We start from the raw sequence: 20,528 nt of genomic DNA on the forward strand, positions 1-20,528 counted from the left end.
GGAATAAGCGGTCAAGAAAATGGATGGATGGATGGATGGATGGATGGATGGATGGGTCAAATTAAATAACCAACAAAGCAACCCGGTTTGTTCGGTTTGACCCACCTTTTTGGGTCCATTGAATGACCCACTAAGTTAGCATGCTAATGGTAATGCTAAGTTACCATTCTCATGCTAATTCAACATGCTAGGTAATGCTAACTTAGCATGCTAATTCTAATGCTAAGTTCCGAAAATTCAAATTCTAATGCTAAGTTCCGAAAAATGAACCGACCCAACTTTTTTGAATTACCCAAAAAGTTGGTAAAAATTACCGTATTTTCCGCAGTATAAGGCGCACCTAAAAGCCTTCAATTTTTTCGAAAGCTGACCCATGCGCCTTATAATCCAGTGCGCCTTATATATGGATCAATATTGAGCCGCAACAGGTCTCGCTGTCAAGACGCTATCGGTGACCCTGCACGATCGATGACGTGCATGCGCAGAATATCCGCCCATCTTGGATCGCTAGCTAATACTAATACTTTACTTCAGAGAAAATAATAAAACAGCTGTTTATTTATTTTGGGAGTGAATAGAGTTGTCAAAAAGCTGGTTTGTAATCTATTAATAAAGTTTGACTGACCAATCTGACTATCTGTTGACATTCCATTTAGCGCAGCATCATCTAATGGATGCATAACGTAACCCCAGCCTCTACTGTAGCGCCTTATATATGAAAAAAGTTTCAAAATATGTCATTCATTGAAGGTGCGCCTTATAATGCGGTGCGCCTTATAGTGCGGTGCGCCTTATATATGGAAAAAGTTTGATAATATGTCATACATTGAAGGTGCGCCTTATAATGTGGTGCGCCTTATAGTGCGGAAAAATACGGTACATGAATAACCCACAAAGTAGCCCAGTTTTTTTAACTGATTTCTGTTATTTTTTGACCCAACGGAATTTAGAGCGCCGTTTGCACCTTTTGTCGCCTGCAGGGAGTACGAGCCAACATGAAGCGTCTGTACCACTTGGTGACCGACACCCAGTTCACTCGCTGCGCCAAGCCTGTCTTCTACCGGAAGCTGCTCTTCTCCCTCTGCTTTTTTCACAGCATCCTGCTGGAAAGGAAGAAATTCCTGCAGCTGGGCTGGAACATCATCTACGGATTCAATAATTCCGACTTTGAGGTCAATAATGACGCAAGCACCGCGCACGCTTCCTCGTCTCAATTTCAACCCCATTCCACCCCCCACCCTCTCGACTTTTTTTGTCTTACAGGTGAGCGAGAATCTGCTCAGTCTGTACCTGAACGAGTACGAGCAAATACCCTGGGACGCCCTCAAGTATCTCATCGCCGAGGTCAACTACGGCGGCCACGTGACGGACGACTGGGACAGACGCCTTCTCACCACCTACATCAACGACTACTTCTGCGAAGCTGCCGTCACCGAGCCATACTTCAAGTTAGTGACATGCAGCAGCACCGAGTCGACATGAAGTGCTGCTATGTTGCCTTTTTTTTTTGCGACGTGATAGCGATGCAGGTACTAGTTTAAGTCTGGTAATTAGCAGGGATGTAACAATATCGACAATAATCATGATATCTTGATATTAAAACACGATATCGTCGTAGTCATGTCACGATATTAATTAAAAGCAGCCATCTGCTCAAAAAGGCAAGTTGATTTCCATTTGTGCAATTCGAGCACCCTTTAAGTGGTTTGTTTTTTAGTGCAGTTTAATTTTCACAAGGCATGTTTTGGGCCTTCTATGTTTAAAATCCCCACTAATTGTCAGATGAATGGGAATGCATTATGCTTGTGAATGGAATCAGTACGTGCAGAATTTTATTGACAATATCATGACCTTTTTTAATATCGCCATCGTCCCCACGATATCATGATATTTTTCGTATCGTGAGGTTCATTTCATGATATCATATCGCAACGTTTGATATCGTTAAACCCCAAGCAATTAGCTTCTGTTTCATGTTTGAACAGCATTAAAATAAAAATATTAAGGCTTAATGTTCCATTAATGTCGTTTTTAATGCAACTTCAAATGGATTCAAGGCCCACGTCATACTGTATACATACTAGGGAGCAGTGTTGCCGGTAAGGCGTTAAGTAACGCGTTACTCAAAAAAAATTGCTTCCCAAAGTAACTAGTAGTCTTAACGCGTTACTTTATTCTACAAAGTAGTCTGATTAAAGTTACTGTCCAGAGTTTCAATGCGTTACTCCACATTTTCATGAAGAAGGCAAAATATCTCACTGTTGTAACAGTCACAAACAACTGCCGCTAACTACGAAGATGAGGCGGAAGTCATTGATCACCACACTGAATTCAGCCATGGTCTGGTCTGGTTTGCACATTTTAAACAAAAGTGATGATACTTTTACTACTAGTTTTATTAACCAACAGGCACACAACGCAACAAAAAAGTGTACATTATGGACCATAAAAGTGGTAAAAAAAACAATTTATTTCCATGCTCAACTGGTCCGTGAAGCATTATGGGATGAGGTCGTCTCCGCCCTCTCGCCAGGGGAAAACGTGACTTGTCTGACACGGCGCGCGCGCGCACAACGAGTGACAACATGCAACTGGAGACAGTTAGCAGAAGCCGGTGCCGTACATCTCGGTATTTCCCATTGCTATCGAGTCCTCTCGGTGCACTTGTATGTCCCGGGCCGGCGTTGGTACTGCGCGCGAGCCAAAAAGAATAACTCCCATGACGATCCAATGCATGGATTCAAACGACACAGGTATGTCCCACAGCCAACACACCAGCTATGCTAAAAGCACACTGCAAGTATCTCATTTCTCAGTTTGTGGCTCCCTGTCAATGTCTACAATAACTAGCATGGGCAGCAGATAGGAGAACTGAGACGTGCCCGCGATTGCGTCATCAAACTCAAAATGAACGACAGCCCAAAAAACAAAATATAAACAGTAGTGATTCTGTGGTCATCATCGTGTCTCAGATTTAAAAAACAAAAAAGATGTCATATATTAACCAAAAATGAATGTGATGGCAAAAGAAAAACAAAAATTGTTAAAAACAAAAATTGTTGATTAAAAAGGGAAATGAACTTTTGGAAATATTTTTGCATCTATTAAGTGGTTAAAATGTGCTTGATAGATTTATTGTTCCATAAGGTGGCTTCATATTTCTTTTGGCTCGACGGTAGGTTTATTTCATGTCTTAAATTTATGTTTCTGAAATACTTCACAATGTGCACATATTCTGTTTAATTGTGTTGGTGTTGTCTGTCTAAAGGTTAAATATTTATATTTAACATTAAATTATCAACCTTTTGTTTTCCTGATCCTTATTTTGAAGAGAAAAAAAACACAAAAAAAAACAATTATAACTGTCAATAACTACTAATAAATATTTAAACTGATACATTTTTCAGTCATATCGCCCAGCCCTTTGTTGCGGTATATTTAAATGATTCAAAATATAAAAATATATAAGACATATTTGTTGCTGTTCTTTTTTAACACATTTGTAGATACTGTAAAAATTTGTGGTGTTTTAAGATTAATGTTTACAAGCAACAAATGTCACTATAAGTTTTGAATATTGAAATGAATCGTATCGAATCGAAAATTGTATCGTTCCCAAACTTAATCGAACCGTATCGAACCGTTCTGTTCTGAAAGATAATCGTTTTTCAATCGAATCGCAACCTGTGTATCGAGATACATATCGAATCTGCCTCATTTCAGAGATTCCCACCCCTAGTTTTCAGCATGCACGGGTCGACTCAAGTGTACACACTGGAATAGCGGAACAAACAATAGAGGAATTAAGGGGATTTTCACTTTCAACCTGGATAGATTTTTATTTTTTGTTTTATAAAAAGTATTTACGTTACAAGTCAAGAGAGACTGCCTATTTTGTTTTCATTAAAAAAAACTTTATTTTCATGTTAAAAATGCACTTTCAATAAAGTATTTGGAACTCTGTTTCTACCGCATTATTTTTATGTTGAGATGGTGTTATCGGCAGCTGCTGAAAGTAACTAAAAAAGTAACTTTGAATCTAACTTAGTTACTTTTAAAATCAAGTAATCAGTAACGCAATTTAGTTACTTTTAAAACCAAGTAATCAGTAAAGTAACTAAGTTACTTTTTCAAGGTAACTGTGGCAACACTGCTAGGGAGGGAAGGGGTGTCAGGCCATTAAAATTTTTAATCGTAATTAATCGCATAACTTCAATAGTTAACGTACAATTAATTGTAAATATATCTGTTCTAAATGTACAGTAATTATGATTAATTATTAATAATAACAGGTGGCAGCAGAGTATAAGAGATCAACCAGGGCCATGTTGAAAACAATTCTAAGCAGATTTGTGAATAATGATGAAACTATATTCTAATGTGAATTGCTGTAAAACGGAAACAGATAGAAATATACTTTTTCTTTGTTTTCTGATGAAAGAAGAGACTCTAATTTTCCTTTTTGTAGGTTCCATGTTTTGCTAGCAATAGGACACAATATTATGTGGGCCTTGCAAAATCAGTCAAAATCCAGCAAAACAGCAAAAAAAAAAAAAATGCGCTGGGAGTGAATGAGTTAATATAACATTCTTCCCAAACCCTTTTTGTTGAATAAACAATATATATTGTTTGAATATCGATTCGGCCGTACATTGAATCGATAGAAGGATTGCGCGCTGCGGATATTGTGATATACATATTGCTAAATCGATTTTTCTTCACACCCCTTTACTGGTAATCCATGAAACGGAATCTTTTTGTTGTTTGACTTCTCCCTTGTAGATTGTCATCATTAGCCGCGTATTACATCCCCCACGATGGACCCCTGTCCTCCTACAAGGACTTCATCAACATGCTGCCCACCCACGAACACCCCGACTTGTTTGGCCAGCACCCGAATGCCGACATCGCCAGCCAGATCGCCGAGACCAGGGCCTTGTTTGACACGCTTCTGTCGCTGCAGCCCCAAGTGACCAGCGCCAGCGCGGCGGGCTCCGGTCCCAGTCGCGAGGACAAGGTGATGATGATGATGATGATGATGATGATGGCTTCTCTATGGACAGCATGGAATAAAAGAGAGGGCCAAGCACTCTTCCTTCTCAAACATTTGGATTTGTACTGTTTGCAGGTGTTAGAGCTGCTGGCGGATGTGCGTCAGACCATCCCGGCCATCATCGACTACGAAGGCGCCAGCTCGCTCTTCCTGGATCCGTCACCTCTGGATGTCGTTTTGCTGCAAGAGATCCAGAGATACAACGCCCTGCTGAGCATGATCAAGTATGTTCTAGTTGTTCCTCAATTGTGACAATAATCCCTTGCACATATTTCCCCATTGAAATGAATGGAAATGATATTTATCTGTTCCAGCATTTTTTTTTAAACTCATTTGCTCCCAATAACTTATAAATACGTATTTTATAAATGTTGTAAGTGTCCCAAAGATGAATTTATTTTATTTATTTATTTATTTATTTATTTTTATGCTAGAGCATTTAGAAGGCTTTGATGCAGCCTCTCAACTGAAAGAATGCTTGCAGAAATGGTCGTTATTACACAAACGGTCAGCAGGTGGCAGCAGAGTATAAGAGATCAACCAGGGGCATGTTGAAAAAAAGCTCAATTCAATTCACAATTCTAAATAAATTTGTGAATTATGATGAAACTTAGCTATATTCTAGTGCTAATTGCTGCAAAATGGAAACAGATAGAAATATACTTTTTTTTTCCTGATGAAAGAAAATACACCAATCTTTCTTTTGATAGGTTCCATGTGTTTATAGCAATAGAACACAATATTCTGTGGGCCTTGCAAAATCAGTCCAAATCCAGTGAAACAGCCAGGAGCAAACGGGATTGCTTCTGTCAAAATGGTGGCAAGCGAATGAGTTAATTTTTGTTAAAAGGAAAATTTAATTAAATAAAAAAAAAAAAAAAAAAAAAAAAAAAAAAGGAAAATTAGCCCTCTATAATATTGTATCAAAACATTGCGCAATAACATAATTAAATGGAATATTTATGACGTAAACAATATTTTGCTGGTGTCTATGCTCGCCTTGGCCACCGGGAGGCAGCGTAATACTAGTCATACAGTCACAAACAACCTGCAGTCGAGATGTTTCTGTCCTATTATCAAGACAACCAGTAATATTATTTCTAGGATTAGTCATGCAGCGGACCCCCGCATGCTGGAATACAATTCACTTTTTTAAAATATATTTTTTAAAAGGGATACTTGATTCATTGAGCCATTTTCATAAGTAAAAACAGTATTTTGTCAATAATTAATGTGGTAATGTCATTATTTTTCATGTACAATTAATACCTTTTAAAGAGTATTTTTTTTCTACTACAACCAATCACATCTCAGTTTGCTGACCAACCCCGAAAAAACAGGTGAACCATGATTGGTCGTTCCCTACTTCCTCAGCACAGGTGATGTCATCAACAGTCGCCAGCAAGAGAGAGAAAAAAAATAGTTTTTACAGGTATTAATTTTATATGGAAAATAATGAAGTTATCAAATTCACGCTGGACAAAATATTAACTTTTTACTGCTGAAAATGGTTCAATGAGTCAAATATCGCTTTAAGTATTTTTTTTTTTTTTGTATTTGGGAAGCCAGCCCCCATTTTTCATGAAAAACTCTTTATCAGCATTTATTCAAGAGTTTGAGGAGTTTAAATAAAAAATAAATGAATACTAGCCGGCTATTGTCGGGCAAAGTATATCTATATTTTTAATTTATAACAAGTAATTCTCTTTGTTTTATGTTTAGTTTGAGAGTAAATTTCACCTTGTAGCTCAAATTTTTTACTTAATAATCATCCCGTCACCAAAGTTATTTTAGTTAAATAAAACTAATGTAAATCTAAAACTAAAATTGAAAAAAGCAATTTTAACTAAATAAAATAAAAATGAAAAAACGAAATGAAAAAAAACAAACGAACTGAAACTACATTCTATGTTTACAAAACTAACTAATATTAACTAATAATGATAGCAAAAATTTCGGTATTATCCATCCATTTTCTTGACCGCTTATTCCTCACAAGGGTCGCGAGGGGTGCTGGAGCCTATCTCAGCTGGTTCTTGGCAGGAGACAGGGTACACTCTGGACTGGTTTCCAGCCAATTGCGGGGCACACAGAGACGAACAACCATCCACACTCACAAGCACACCTAGGGACAATTCAATTTAACCTGCCATGCATGTCTTTGGAACGTGGGAGGAGACCGGAGTACAGGAGAAGACCCACGCGGGCACAGGGAGAACATGCAAACTCCACCTAGGAAGGCCGGAGCCTGGACTCGAACCCGAGTTCTCAGAACTGGGAGGGGGACGTGGAAACCACTCATCACCGTGCCACCCTCCTTGGTTTTAGTCTTTGATAATTAATTGAATGCATGAGCCTTTGGGGATGATTTTAAATGTGATTTTGAAGTAGATTTATTTTGATATTAATCGGAATAAGGATGATTGAAAATGTGAAGTGATGTCATCTCGCAGCAGCCAAAAGAAAAGCACCAAAAGATGACGTCGCTCGCTTGGTGGTTTTTGAATATTGCGCACAAGTAATACACTTTTTTTTTTTTTAAACAAACTAATACTGAAACTAACTAAAACTAAACTAAAACAAAGAATTTATTAAAAAACTAAAACGAATAAAAACTACCAAAAACACCCTAAAAACTAATTAAAACTAAATAAAAAAAATAAAAAATAAAAACAAACTCAAACTCAAAATTCCAAAACTATAATATCCCTAATGCCCGTCACTCGTATGTCAAGGCGCCACTTTCCTCACGTGGCCGTTTGAATGTGTTGTCAGGTCGTCCTTAGTGGAGCTGGAGAAGGGGATCAAAGGCTTGGTGGTGATGTCATCCAGCTTGGAGGAGACCTTCAACTGCATGTACGACGCCCGAGTGCCGCCGCTCTGGGAGAAGGTGACACGCCACCAAACTTGACGTCGTACGCAATGTCGCCTACTATTTTTATTTCCCATCTTTCCCACTCATATTTCTCTTTCCTCAACCTTCCACTCTTTAAAAAAAAAAGGCATTTTGCCCTCACTTGGGTGGAACACATGCACCGACAAAGCCGGCATCTGTGGATCTAATCGCAGAGTAATAGGCAGCAAAAGCTCTTTAAAAGCCGGCCCCGCTTTCCCAAAAAGACCCGGAGCGGATTGAGCGCCGGCCAAAGGCTTATTACTCTCTCTGTGTGTGCGCACATTCCATTTAACAGGAGCACTGGACAGCTATTAGCTCTGCTGCTTCCAGCTCCGCTTCTCTCATTTGAACTGACTTGCTCGCATGCCAGAAAACTCTCCACTTCGTTTCCCTTGTTTTTTTTTTCTCTCTCTCTTTTCTCTTCATTCACTCTCTCATCTGTGCACTCATCTGGATCGCGCGGCGATATTAACTCATTCGCTCCCAGCAGACATTTTTTATTGAAGCAACCCATTTCACAAAGCTGTTTTACTGGATTTGGACTGATTTTGCAAGGCCCACCGTAGTGTTCATTTTGTTTGCCATTTTTAAACGTAGTCTCAGTTACGGTCCAATTTCCGTCACGCTTGTTAGTTTTTGTCAGTTAGTCAACCTCATCACATTTTTATTTAGTCCATTTTTCGTTTTTTTTTTATGACATTTTGTTCATTTAATTCAGGCAGCAGTCAACATCAACAATATATCAATTTTACGAGACTCTGGCCTTCCTGGGTGGGGTTTGCATGTTCTCCCCGTGCCCGAGTGGGTCTTCTCCGGGTACTTCGGTCTCCTCCCACATTCCAAAGACATGCATGGCAGGTTAATTGGACAATCCCAATTGTCCCTAGCTGTGCTCGTGTGTATGGATGGTTGTTCGCCTCTGTGTGCCCTGCGATTGGCTGTCAACCAGTCTAGGGTGTACCCCGCCTACTGCCCAAAGCCAGCTGAGATAGGCTCCAGTACCCCCCACGACCCTTGTGAGGAGTAAACGGTTCAGAAAATGGATGGATGGATGGATGGATGGATGGATGGATGGATGAAATTTTTCTAAACCTAGCCTGAAGAGGAGTGGCGGGAAAAAAAACTTAAGTCCACCTCCGATGTCATTAACTCATTTGCTCCCAATAACGTGTAAATACGTTTTTTTTTAATGTTCTAAGTGTCCCAAAGACATATTTATACGTTTTTTTGTTGTTGTTTTTTAATGCTAGAGCATACAGAAGGCTTTGATGCAGCCTCTCAACTGCAAAGAACGGTTGCAGAAATGGTAGTTATTACACAAACGGCCACCAGGTGGCAGCAGAACAAAGTAGATCAACCAGGGCCATGTAGAAAAAAAGCTCAATTACTTCCAATTTTGAGTGGATTTGTGAAAACTGATGAAACTTAGCTCTCTTCTAATGCTAATTGCTGCAAAACGGAACCAGATCGAAACATACTTTTTTTTCCTGATGAAAGAAGAGACTTTAATCTTTCTTTTGATAGGTTCCATGCTTTTATAGCAATAGAACACAATATTCTGTGGGCCTAGCAAAATCAGTCAAAATCCAGTAAAACAGCCGGGAGCGAACGGGATTGCTTCTGTGAAAATGGCTGGGAGTGAATTAGTTAATATAAAGCATTGAAAACAAATTTAGCTACTTTCCTACAAACTTGCCGTAACCAACAGCGGTTTTCTAACCTGGCAATAGCCAGATGGATATTACATATCCTTCTGGGACCGCTCCACAGTAATTTGGTCGGGAAAGGCGGGACATTCTGAACAATAGGAGCTGGAGCTGGAGCTGATTGGACGATGCGACATTCTACACGTTTGTTTTAACCAATCACGGCCACGGGTGAAAATGTCACTTTTGTTCTTCTCGAAGAGTGCGAGGGGGGGGGGGGGGCATGAACATCTTTACAAACTAGAATTGCAAAAAGTGCCTCTCGCTGTTCAACATTCAACAAGGAAACGGTGAGTAATTCTACGAGAACACAATTAATTGTAGTGTCCATGTTAGGTTGTTTTTTGTTAGCTCCGGCGTCGCCGCTGGCTTCCTGGTTTCGTCACAGTTGCATATCCCGCCCCCAAACACAATGTCACTCTGTGATTGGTCTAGCGGTTATCAGCGCAAGTGGTACAAGATGTATTCTCCAGAGTTTGTGAACTCACAAATACCGCCAGAATTAATCTTGCGAGAGCAAGGTTAGAAAAACCTGGTTGCTGGTTACTGCAAGTTTGAAGGAAAGTAGCTACATTTGTTTGCAAAATGCATTTTTAGTTGACTATATATCCAGCATTTTAGTCTTGATTTTAGTCCAAGAAAATGTCGTTTTATTCGTCTAGTTTTAGTCAACAAAACTGTCAACATTTTACTCAGGACAACCATTTTACCCCTGTATATTTTCTTTTGTCAGCAGATTATATTGAACCTTTTCAGATCTAAAACTATTTCACAGAAAAATTTCTCTCATCTTTTTGATGAAAAAAAACCTGACATTCACTTCAATTACAGTGGCTACTGTGGCTCCATGTTATGAGCTGGTAAGTTAGCCAGCTTAGTTAGCATTTATTACTTTTTTTTTAACCTTTCAGCGTGAATCGTGTTTTTGTGCTGTCACATGACAGTGTCACAGACATGACAGATGAGCAGAGACAAGATTTGACAAAATCATATCATTTTCACCTTGTTTTTGTTTATGAACTAAAATCTCCATAGATTTTAGTCCAGTTTTTATTAAGTGAAGGACATTACTGTCTCTTCTTCATTAGTCGACGAAAATGCATCCTGATTTAGTCCCAGTTATTGTTTATTAATGAGGGTTTTAGTCTAGTCTAGTTTTAGTCCGGTGAAAAACGTGCGGTGACGAAATTATCATTGTCTAGTTTTTGTTGACGAAATTAACACTAGCCCACAGAATATTGTGTTCTATTGCTATAAAAACATGGAACTTACCAAAAGAAATATTATTGTCTCTTCATTCGCCAGGAAAAAAAAAAAGTACATTTGTGTCTGTTTCTGTTTCGCAGCAATGAGCATTAGAATCTAACTAAGTTTCATCAATATTCACATTCCTAATGAAAACACTGACAAAAAGAGATTGTTGCTACATGGCCCTGGCTGATCTCTTATACTCTGCTGCCACCTGCTGGCCATTTTTTTTTTAATAACTACCATTGCTTTAAGCCACCTCTTGATGTCAGAAGCTGCATCAAAGCCTTTTGTATGCTCTTGCATTAAGAAAACAAAAACATAAACATTTAAACATGTTTTTTGGGGAGAGAAATATTAAGAAAATGGTTTAACACGTTTTCAGGGATTGAATGAGTTAATAATAGCGTGGCTGTCCTACTTTATGACGTGGTCTTCGGTCCATCCAGGCATACCCCTCGCTCAAGCCCCTGGCGGCGTGGACCCGCGACCTCTGCCAGCGCGTCCTCCAGTTCTCGCGCTGGGCCGAGCGGGCGCAGCCGCCAACCTTGTTCTGGCTCTCCGGCTTCACCTTCCCCAACGGCTTCCTCACCGCCGTACTGCAGTCTGCCGCCCGCCAAAACAAGGTGTCACTTTCATCCTTTTTTTTTTTTTTTTACATATCTGTGTTTTGTTTTTCCGATCAGCACTTTATATTATAGGACTTCATCAGAACATAGAGTAGTAACATGATTAAATAGAATGTAAAGAGTTACACAATTTGTGCATCCATTCAATTCAAAGTGCTGCTCCTACTTGCTCCGCCTTGGCCACTGGGTGGCAGTATAATACGTTATCTGTCATCGTTTTTTGTTTTTTTTGTTTTGGGGGGGGGGGGGGGGGGGATTTTTATACAGATCCATCCATCCATTTTCTTCACCGCTTCTTCCTCACAAGGGTCGCGGGGGGTGCTGGAGCCAATCTCAGCTGGCTTTGGACAGTACAAGGTTATTTTAGTTAACTAAAACTAACAAAAAAACAAAAATTCAAAAAAACAATTCACTAAATAAATAAAAATGAAAATGCTTTTTTAAAAACGAAACTACATTTTATGTTTATAAAACTGACTATAATTATAGCAAAAATGTCCTACGTTTTTGTCTCATTAATTGAATGTATGAGCCTTTGGGGATGATTTTAAATGTGATTTTAAGTCGATTTAATTTGATATTAACCGGAAAAAGGACATTTGAAAGTGTGTTGCACAGAAGTGACGTCATCTCGAGCAGCAGCCAATAGGTGGGCACCTTCAGATGATGTCGCTAACATGCTGTTTTTTCAATATTGCGCACAAGTCATACACATTTTTTTCAAAAAACTAAAACTAATACTGAAACTAACTAAAAATAAACTTAAACTAATAATTTATTAAATAACTAAAACTTTTGAATATTGCACATTAGTAATACACGGGTTTTTCAAAAAACTAAAACTAATACTAAAACTAACTAAAACTACACTTAAACTAAGAATTTATTAAATAACTAAAACGAATAAAAAGTAACACAACCACCCTAAAAACTAATTAAAACTTTCTATCCATCCATTTTCCTGACCGCTTATTCCTCACAAGGGTCGTGGGGGGTGCGGTAGCCTATCTCAGTAAGCTTTGGGCAGTAGGCGGGGTAAACCTGGACTAGTTGCCAGCCAATCGCAGGGCACACAGAGACGAATAAACATCCACACGCACAAGCACACCTAGGGACAATTTGGAGCGCCCAATTAACCTGCCATGCATGTCTTTGGAATGTGGGAGGAGAAAATATCTCAAAATGAAATAAAAACTATCAAAAATGAAAAATTCCAAAACTATAATAACCCTGATCCAGTGTTCCCTCATTTTCCACTGGGGTGAGGTTCCAAAAAATACCCACAATAAAGGAAATCCGCGAAGTACCGGTAGTTAGCTTTATGTTTTATATTTATTATAAATGTTTTAAGGCTCTAAAACCCCTCACCGCACAGTTTATAAACACTTTTCTCATGGAGGCATTTACATTTTCTCACGTTTCGTTCAATAAATATTCAAACCTTCATAAATTTGATAAGTACATTACTGTTAAAAAAAAATGCATGCAAAATTGCATTTAAAAAAAAAAAAAAAAAAAAAAAAGGACTGCGAAAAGTGAACCCCGTTATCGTGAGGGAACACTGTTCATCAAAAGTAATAGTGGTATTGGTACTTGGCTTAGTATCAGTTTGAATAAAAAAAAAAGTGGTATCGAACATCCGTATAAAAACTACTAATTAATAATATCAATCCATCCATTTCCTTGACCGCTTATTCCTCACAAGGGTCGCGGAGGGTGCTGGCGCCTATCTCAGCCGGCTCTGGGCAGTAGGCGGGGGACACCCTGGACTGGTTGCCAGCCAATCGCAGATTAATAATATAATAACATAAATAAATATATATGTAATATAAAATATGTCAAAATATACACAAATATAATAAAATAAAATAAAAATAATAATAATAATAATAATAATAATAATAATAATAATAATAATAATAATAATAATAATAAATTAAGCTGAAACCGCGACCCTTGTGAGGAATAAGCGGTCAAGAAAATGGATGGATGGATGGATGGATGGATGGATAGATGGATGGAACTAAGCTGATGAGTCTTGTTCGCCTGAAGACTTGCGTCCATTTCCCCGCCACTCTTATGAGGCACTCCCCCTAGTGGCCCGCCAAGTAATTGCTCAATAAGTCATGAACATTGGAGCCGTTATAGTGGCTGTATATTCACAAATATCCCGATACTTGCGTAGACGTCTCGATAATCTATCAGGAGACAACATATCACAATTTATCACAATATCGATATATCGTCACACTCTTAGTATGGAATGAAATCTGGTGTCATGATCTGTTACGGTCTGCTTTTGCCATTGTTCACAACTTTCCATGTTTTCTTGCAGGTATCAGTTGATACGCTGTCTTGGGACTTTACGGTGTCCAGTCTAGAAGAAAGCCACATCCAGAACCCACCCAAGGTGAATTTCCACTTCACGTTCTCTGGGGCTGTTATTGCGTGAACGAAACGCTCTGGCATGAACCCCCATGGTCTTATGGTCTGGCGGGTGCAAATTTTCCAGACACGCAACGCACGCAGTCCATGCGGCCGCCATACGGAAAACACACAGCATGCGTTCAACAGTCATAAGCAGAGCGAATCCAGTCACTTTTCAAAATAAAACGTTTTAAAAGCCTTGGCTAATCAATTAACCAGAAGTACAGTAAGTTTTTATTTATTTATTTATTTATTTATTTATTTAATTTTTTTTTTTTTTTATTCTTTCAACTGTGCTGCCACCGCGGCCTGTTCCAAACTTGCCCATGGCCCAATACCGGTCCACGGCCCAGTGGTTGGGGACCACTGTACTAGTGGATGAATTTTTAATGATTGTAGTTAAAAAATAAATAAATAAAAAAAAAGTAAAAAAAAAAAGGCCCAAATTAATGGAAACTTTGTATTCATATACAGGAAGTCCTCGAGTTAACGTCGGAGTTCCGTTCCTATGTTAGCGATGTAACCTGAATTTTGACTTAAGTCGAATTTCCCCATTAAAGTCAATATTTACATCAAAATAATTTGCATTAAAAAAATCTAAAATAAATTTCAATTAAAAATAATAATAAATAAGATGATGTACAACTGAAGCCTAAGATTTTGCCGATGTTTGTCGGTCTCTCTCCTTTCTGCGATTGTTTTTTTTTTTTTTAATGATGTCTAGCTTCGTTTCCATGATAATTGCTTTTCTTTTGGCTGGACCAACATTGATCGAAGATGCGAAAAAGCCAAAGATACTCCCACAAGTGCACAAGCACTAGCTAGCACTAGCTAAGGGCTAAATAGCGGATGAGGGGAAAACACTGGCGGATGAGGAGCCAACATGGGATGTAACGATACCAGCAATTTCGTGATGTCACAATATTAAAACTGTCACAATATATTGTCTTCATCTCACAACATCAAAAGCTGCACATCTGTTAAAAAAAAATGTCAGGTTGATTTCCATTTGTGCAATTCTAGCACCCTCTGGTGGCGAGTTTTTTTTAGTGCAGTTTAATTTTCACAAGGCATGTTTTGGCCCTTTTATGTTTAAAATCCACGCTAATGGTCAGAAGAAGTGGAACACAATATGCTATCTTATATATATATATATATATATATATATATATATATATATATATATATATATATATATATATATCTCAGGAAATGATTCGCAAGGTTTGAGTGTAGTTCGAAATAAAAGCGGCAAAGAGACGCTATGGATTCCCCTTCACTTTTTGTGTTTTCGGGTCCCTTATTGCGCTACTTTTTTTGCTTTTGGCATTCGATTTGACGAGCTGCTTTTTGCGATGGAACCAGCAAGAAAGAGATTTTCCCTTGTTTGGGAGCACTTTGAGCAGATCTCACCTCAGAAGGTAATGCACTGCAATTACGGTACTATTTTAACAGATTCCAATAATAAAATAAAATGTGACAACACATAAAATTCACATTTTTCTGTTCACAGTTGAAAGTCCCCTTCAGTACTGGGAATCACAGAAATATACGCGTCCAATTCTATACAAACTTCTCATATCGATGCACCCCTGCTTCATCAGTACCATGTGAAAGAGTTTTTTTCCAAAGCAGGTGAAATTCTCTGCAAAAAAAAAAGAAACCGCCTGAGTCCAAAAACTTCGGAAAAAATATTGTTTTTAAATAAAAATGAATAAGCACTTTATTTTACCTCATTTCACATTTTCACTTGTTGCATAAGGACTAATATAGACAAAGTAACACAGAACAATTTATGTTAAAACACTCTTCAAATATATATTCTTTTGTATTTAGAGCATGATTTACACCCCACCATTTTATTGCATGCACCAAGCATGTTATACATTTTTCTGTCCACATGATGGCGTAGTCGAGGAAATGAATCATCTTGAAGCCCCTACGTGTGTGTGAAGCATTTCACTGCAGGGCTTCACTGCTTTACGGGGCTTCATTTTGCGATACGATAACTTATCGTATCATGATGTTTGGACACATCATAGTTACATCACTACTTGCTCATGCAAGCACACATTGAGTTCCTCCACATATTGACTCAGTTTATATACATAGAAGGGCCAAAACATGCCTTGTGAAAATTACATTCACGAAAAAAACTAGCCACCAGCGGGTGCTAGAACTGCACAAATGGAAACCAACCTGAATTTTTTTTTAACAGATGTGCTGCTTTTTAATATTATGACATGATGACGACGACAATATATTGAGGTTTAATATCGCAGTATCACGACATTGACATTATCGTTACATCCCTAGTACCGATACCTTAAAATAAGACTCATGGTATCTGTAGTCATCCATTATAGCCTCGATTTGAGCCAAGAAAAACCCTGACATTGTTATTTTGATTATCTATATTTTAGTCAAAGCGCTAATCTTGCTGTGCATGCGCGTCTTAACCGGTTGTGTGTCGGCCTGCAGGATGGCGTGTACGTGCGAGGTTTGTACCTGGAGGGGGCCGCCTGGGATAAAAAGGCCACGTGCCTGGTGGAGGCCCAGCCCATGCAGATGGTGTGTCCTATTCCCGCCATCAACTTCAAGCCGGTGGAGAACCGCAAGAAGATGGCCAAGAGTGAGGAGGGCGTTTTACATTTGACCTTGTCATTGTGGGAATGCTTTTCAGCATTCCCACATAGGTTATTGGGATTTTTTTATTCTACACACTTTTTTGCCGCCTAACAACTTCCACATAATACTTCCAATTTACACTGTTCAAATTTCAACTAGCTTCAAAAATTCACGTCTCCCGCGGTATATAGATTGTCTGATTCCATATTACTTACAGTATTTGCACAATTTGATGTTCAATATCAACTTTTCCCATTCATTTTCATTGGGACAGAAATGGAACTTTTTCTAAGTATCACTTTTCACGCCCACTTCCATATATATAACTTATCATCATTACCAGGTGTCTGATGCTGCTCGGTGACACAGTTTGTAAAGTCCATTGTCCAGTAACCAGGAGGTCATCATTTTATAATTGATCTCTCAATTTACTTCATAATCATTCCACATTCATTCAAAATCTTCACATTCAGCTTTCAGCATTCCTACACAATTTCTCCAGAAATTGCACTTAGTCTAGTTTTCATTGTTATCCGCCCGCCCGCTCGCTGGCTAATTTTTCTTGCAGCGCCTAAACTGGCTTGCCCTCTCTGCTTTTTTGTGTAGACATGTACCTGTGTCCTTGCTACTACTTCCCCGTGCGGTCGGGCGGGGCCGGCAGAGCTTCCTTCGTGATCGCCGTGGAGCTGAAATCCGGCAGCGTCAATCCGGATCACTGGATCAAGAGGGGGGCGGCGCTGCTCATGAGCCTGGACAGCTGAAGTACTCGCATGTGCACTTTTTTGTTGTTTTTTCTTCTCCGCAAAGTCAATTTGTGAAAAAAAACAGGGATGTAACGACAACGGCAAATATCGTGATATGGCGATATTAAAACTGCCACGATATGTCGTCATTGTCATATCACAATATTAAAAGCAGCACATTTGTTGAAAGTCAGGTTGATTTCTGTTTGTTCAGTTCTAGCCCCCTCTGGTGGCTAGTTTTCTTTTGAATGCAAGTTGAATTTTTACAAGGCATGTTTTGACCCTTCTATGTTTATAATATAATAATAATATGCGTGTGAACCGAATCAATATGTGGAGGAACTCCAGTGTGTGCATATTAGCAAGAAATTGTCTCGATATTAAAGGGCTAGTTAATTTTCATTAGGGATGTTTTGACCCTTCTATGTTTAAAATCGACACTAATGGTCAGATGAAGGGGAACGTAATATACATGTGAAGCAAATCAATATGTGGAGGAACTCAATGTGTGCATGTATTAACATAACATAACATAATAACTTAATAATAATAATTAAAAAAAACAATTATAACATAACATTGCTGTTATGTACAAAAGCACAATATTGTGACCTTTTTTAAATATTGCCAGCCTCCCCACAATATCGCAATAATTATCATATCGTGAGATTCATTGTGGTATTGTATCGTGACGTTTGGATATTGTTACATTCCTCGAATGAATTTGATAACTTCATTATTTTTCATGTACAATGAATACCTTTAAAAAGTAATTTTTCTACTTGCTGTCGACTGATGATGACATCACCCATGCTGAGGAAGTAGGTAACGACCAATCATGGCTCACCTGTTTTCAGGGTTTGGTCAGTAAACTCAGCCATGACTGGTTGTCAGCACAGGTGATGTCATCATCAGTTGACAGCAAGTAGAACAATTACTTTTTAAAAGTATTAATAGCACCTGAAAGATAATGAAGTTACCACATTAATTATAGACAAAATATGAACGTTTTTACTGCTGAAAATGGCTCAACAAGTCAAGTATCCCTTTTAAGAAATTGTAGGCTGCTTATATGCATTGCTATAATATACAAAAGCACATTATTTATTTGTTCATATCGTATCGCGATATTTGGATATCGTTACATCCTTATAAGAAAAAATATGCAGCGGTTAATCAAGGTAAGGGGGAGGTCTCATTTCATGCAAATTTAGTCAAAGTTGTGTGTGTGTGTGTGTGGGGGGGGGGCGGGGGGGGGGGGGGGCATATGAAGCTATTCAAACAAATGAATTTCAATGAAGCCTCTCAGGCAAGACGGAATCTTTCGGGCTCACACTTCTCCGGGTGGCGGTGGTGGTTTGAGTTCAAGGTTGTATTCAGGCCTCAACAGACTTCCTTTGGCTTTAAGAGGCTCTTTTTTTCAGAGGAGGCGCGTTCTTTGTGGAGACGTACTGGTGGTCTCCTTGTGGGTGGGAGATTCCAATTCAAATCAGCTTCTTCTTCTTGTCCTCAATTAGGGTCGCTCCATGGTGAGCTGGAGCCAATCGCAGAGCACATGCAGCACAGTAAAACCGTCACACCCACGGATCATTTTCGAGTCGAGCGAATCGAATGTTTTGGGGAATGTGAGAGGAAGCCAGAATCATGGATTCGAACCGACGAATTGTGGTTACCACTCTTGCAGCGTGTTCCTTGGTTCACTTCATGCACAATGTTTCTCAAACTTTAAATGCAAAAAATAAAAAATAAAAATACTTGGTTATCTGCAAGGTTATTTTAGTTAAAGGGATACTTCACTTATTGTAGCCCATTATAGCATTAAAAAGTTAATATTTTGTCTAGAATTAATTTGATACTTTCATTATTTTTCACGTACAATTAGTACCTTTAAAAACTCATTTTGCAACTTGCTGTCGACTGAAAATGACATCAATGCTCAAGTAACCAATCACAGCACACCTGTTTTCTCGGTTTGGTCATGTGACATTCACAAACTGAACTGTGTAAGTTTGCTGGAGGTCAAAAATGAGTTTTAAAAGAACCAAAATTTACACACAAAAAAACCAAAACAAAACAATTCACCACGCTATACATTTTGATTGTTTACTTTCGCCTCAAACACTTTCATGTCGGAACTGGGAAAAAACAACTCGCATATATCCGGCTTCCGACCATCCTCGAATGCAGCATAATACCCAATAAAAGCTCCACTGTTGTGGATAAAAAAGGGAAACCTGGCCTCAATATGTTGGTGCAAAATTTCTCAAGATTCACAGGTTGTTTGGTGAATTGATTGATTAAGATTGGAGACCGTATGCCCCTAAATCAAGTTTAGGGGGCCTTTGGGGGGCTTCTGCGTCTGCCTTGCCTGCATGATTTGTTTTCATGGTGGGGAAAATAATGATTTATTCGCGCACATAGCATCTCTAAACTTTTTGATTCCAAGATGAGGGACGTCCACTCCAGCATAAAGGCATTTGGGCAACTTTTAAATTTTGTTGTATTCTTTTTTTTTAAGTTCTTACTGTATGTGACTATGGAGGCGGGGCGGTTCATGTCCGAGTCAGTTCCACCGAAAATAAACCTGCAGGGAAGAGAGAAAGGAAAGGAGAGGAAGGGAGGAGGAGGAGGAAAGGGGAGGGAAAGGGCCCTTGCAGCGGGGACACAAGGAAAAGGGAGCCTCTCTGCATGTCACTGGATGGAAAATAAAACTGCGCAATTTCTTTTTTCTTTTTTTTTTTCCTTTTTTTTTGGGGCGAGTGGCTTCGTGGACCTTTTTCCTGTGTGTGGAAATGTTCCGCAACGGACCGGATCGCAGGTTCCGTCAATCCCCGTTCGCCTCCGATTCTCTTGGAGAAGCCGATTTTTTGTTTCCCAGCAGATGGTACCTCGCATCAAGAAGATGAGAAGCGAGCTGCGTGGATCATGCCTTGCCCATGGGCCGACACCTTCGCTGCAGCCTGGCAGCGCATGTTTGCACCTCAACGCGTCATGGTGGATGTGCAGCCGATCGCCACTTGTTCTGCGTCATCCGCGGCGGGCCGGGAGACGAGGAAGATGAGCATTCTCCATTTAAAACGAGCCGTCGATGCAAAAAGGTATTCTTTTTTTTTGTTTTTTGTTTTGCTGCAGCTATTTGGATGTTGTTCCGGGCCATTTTGTGTATAAGCAAAGCGTTGCGTAATGGACGTGTGCAGC

At 39.1% G+C, this 20,528-nt stretch overlaps 2 protein-coding genes across 6 annotated transcripts in view; both read left to right on the forward strand.

The window, feature by feature from the left end:
- Positions 1 to 17,523, forward strand: part of dnah2 (dynein, axonemal, heavy chain 2) — a 113,205-nt gene extending 95,682 nt beyond the window's left edge. For 2 of the 4 annotated variants that reach the window (XM_077501474.1, XM_077501478.1), the window contains 8 exons: positions 981 to 1,172; positions 1,264 to 1,448; positions 4,783 to 5,277; positions 7,829 to 7,943; positions 11,353 to 11,529; positions 13,868 to 13,942; positions 16,441 to 16,591; positions 17,194 to 17,523. In XM_077501474.1, the coding sequence (XP_077357600.1) occupies positions 981 to 1,172; positions 1,264 to 1,448; positions 4,783 to 5,277; positions 7,829 to 7,943; positions 11,353 to 11,529; positions 13,868 to 13,942; positions 16,441 to 16,591; positions 17,194 to 17,348 (1,545 nt within the window). In that variant the 3' untranslated portion in view covers positions 17,349 to 17,523. Of the gene's footprint in view, positions 1 to 980; positions 1,173 to 1,263; positions 1,449 to 4,782; positions 5,278 to 7,828; positions 7,969 to 11,352; positions 11,530 to 13,867; positions 13,943 to 16,440; positions 16,592 to 17,193 lie in introns of those variants that run through there. The other 2 variants (XM_077501475.1, XM_077501476.1) reach the window with 2 other exon arrangements.
- Positions 17,524 to 19,981: 2,458 nt separating this feature from the next.
- kdm6ba (lysine (K)-specific demethylase 6B, a) overlaps positions 19,982 to 20,528 on the forward strand; it is a 140,884-nt gene continuing 140,337 nt past the window's right edge. For both annotated transcript variants that reach the window (XM_077499582.1, XM_077499587.1), the window contains exon 1: positions 19,982 to 20,428. The gene's annotated coding sequence lies outside the window, so the exon portion shown is untranslated. The remainder of the gene's footprint in view (positions 20,429 to 20,528) is intronic.

Source organism: Festucalex cinctus, chromosome 16, assembly GCF_051991245.1.
Source record: "Festucalex cinctus isolate MCC-2025b chromosome 16, RoL_Fcin_1.0, whole genome shotgun sequence".
Classification (NCBI taxonomy): Eukaryota; Metazoa; Chordata; class Actinopteri; order Syngnathiformes; family Syngnathidae; genus Festucalex; species Festucalex cinctus.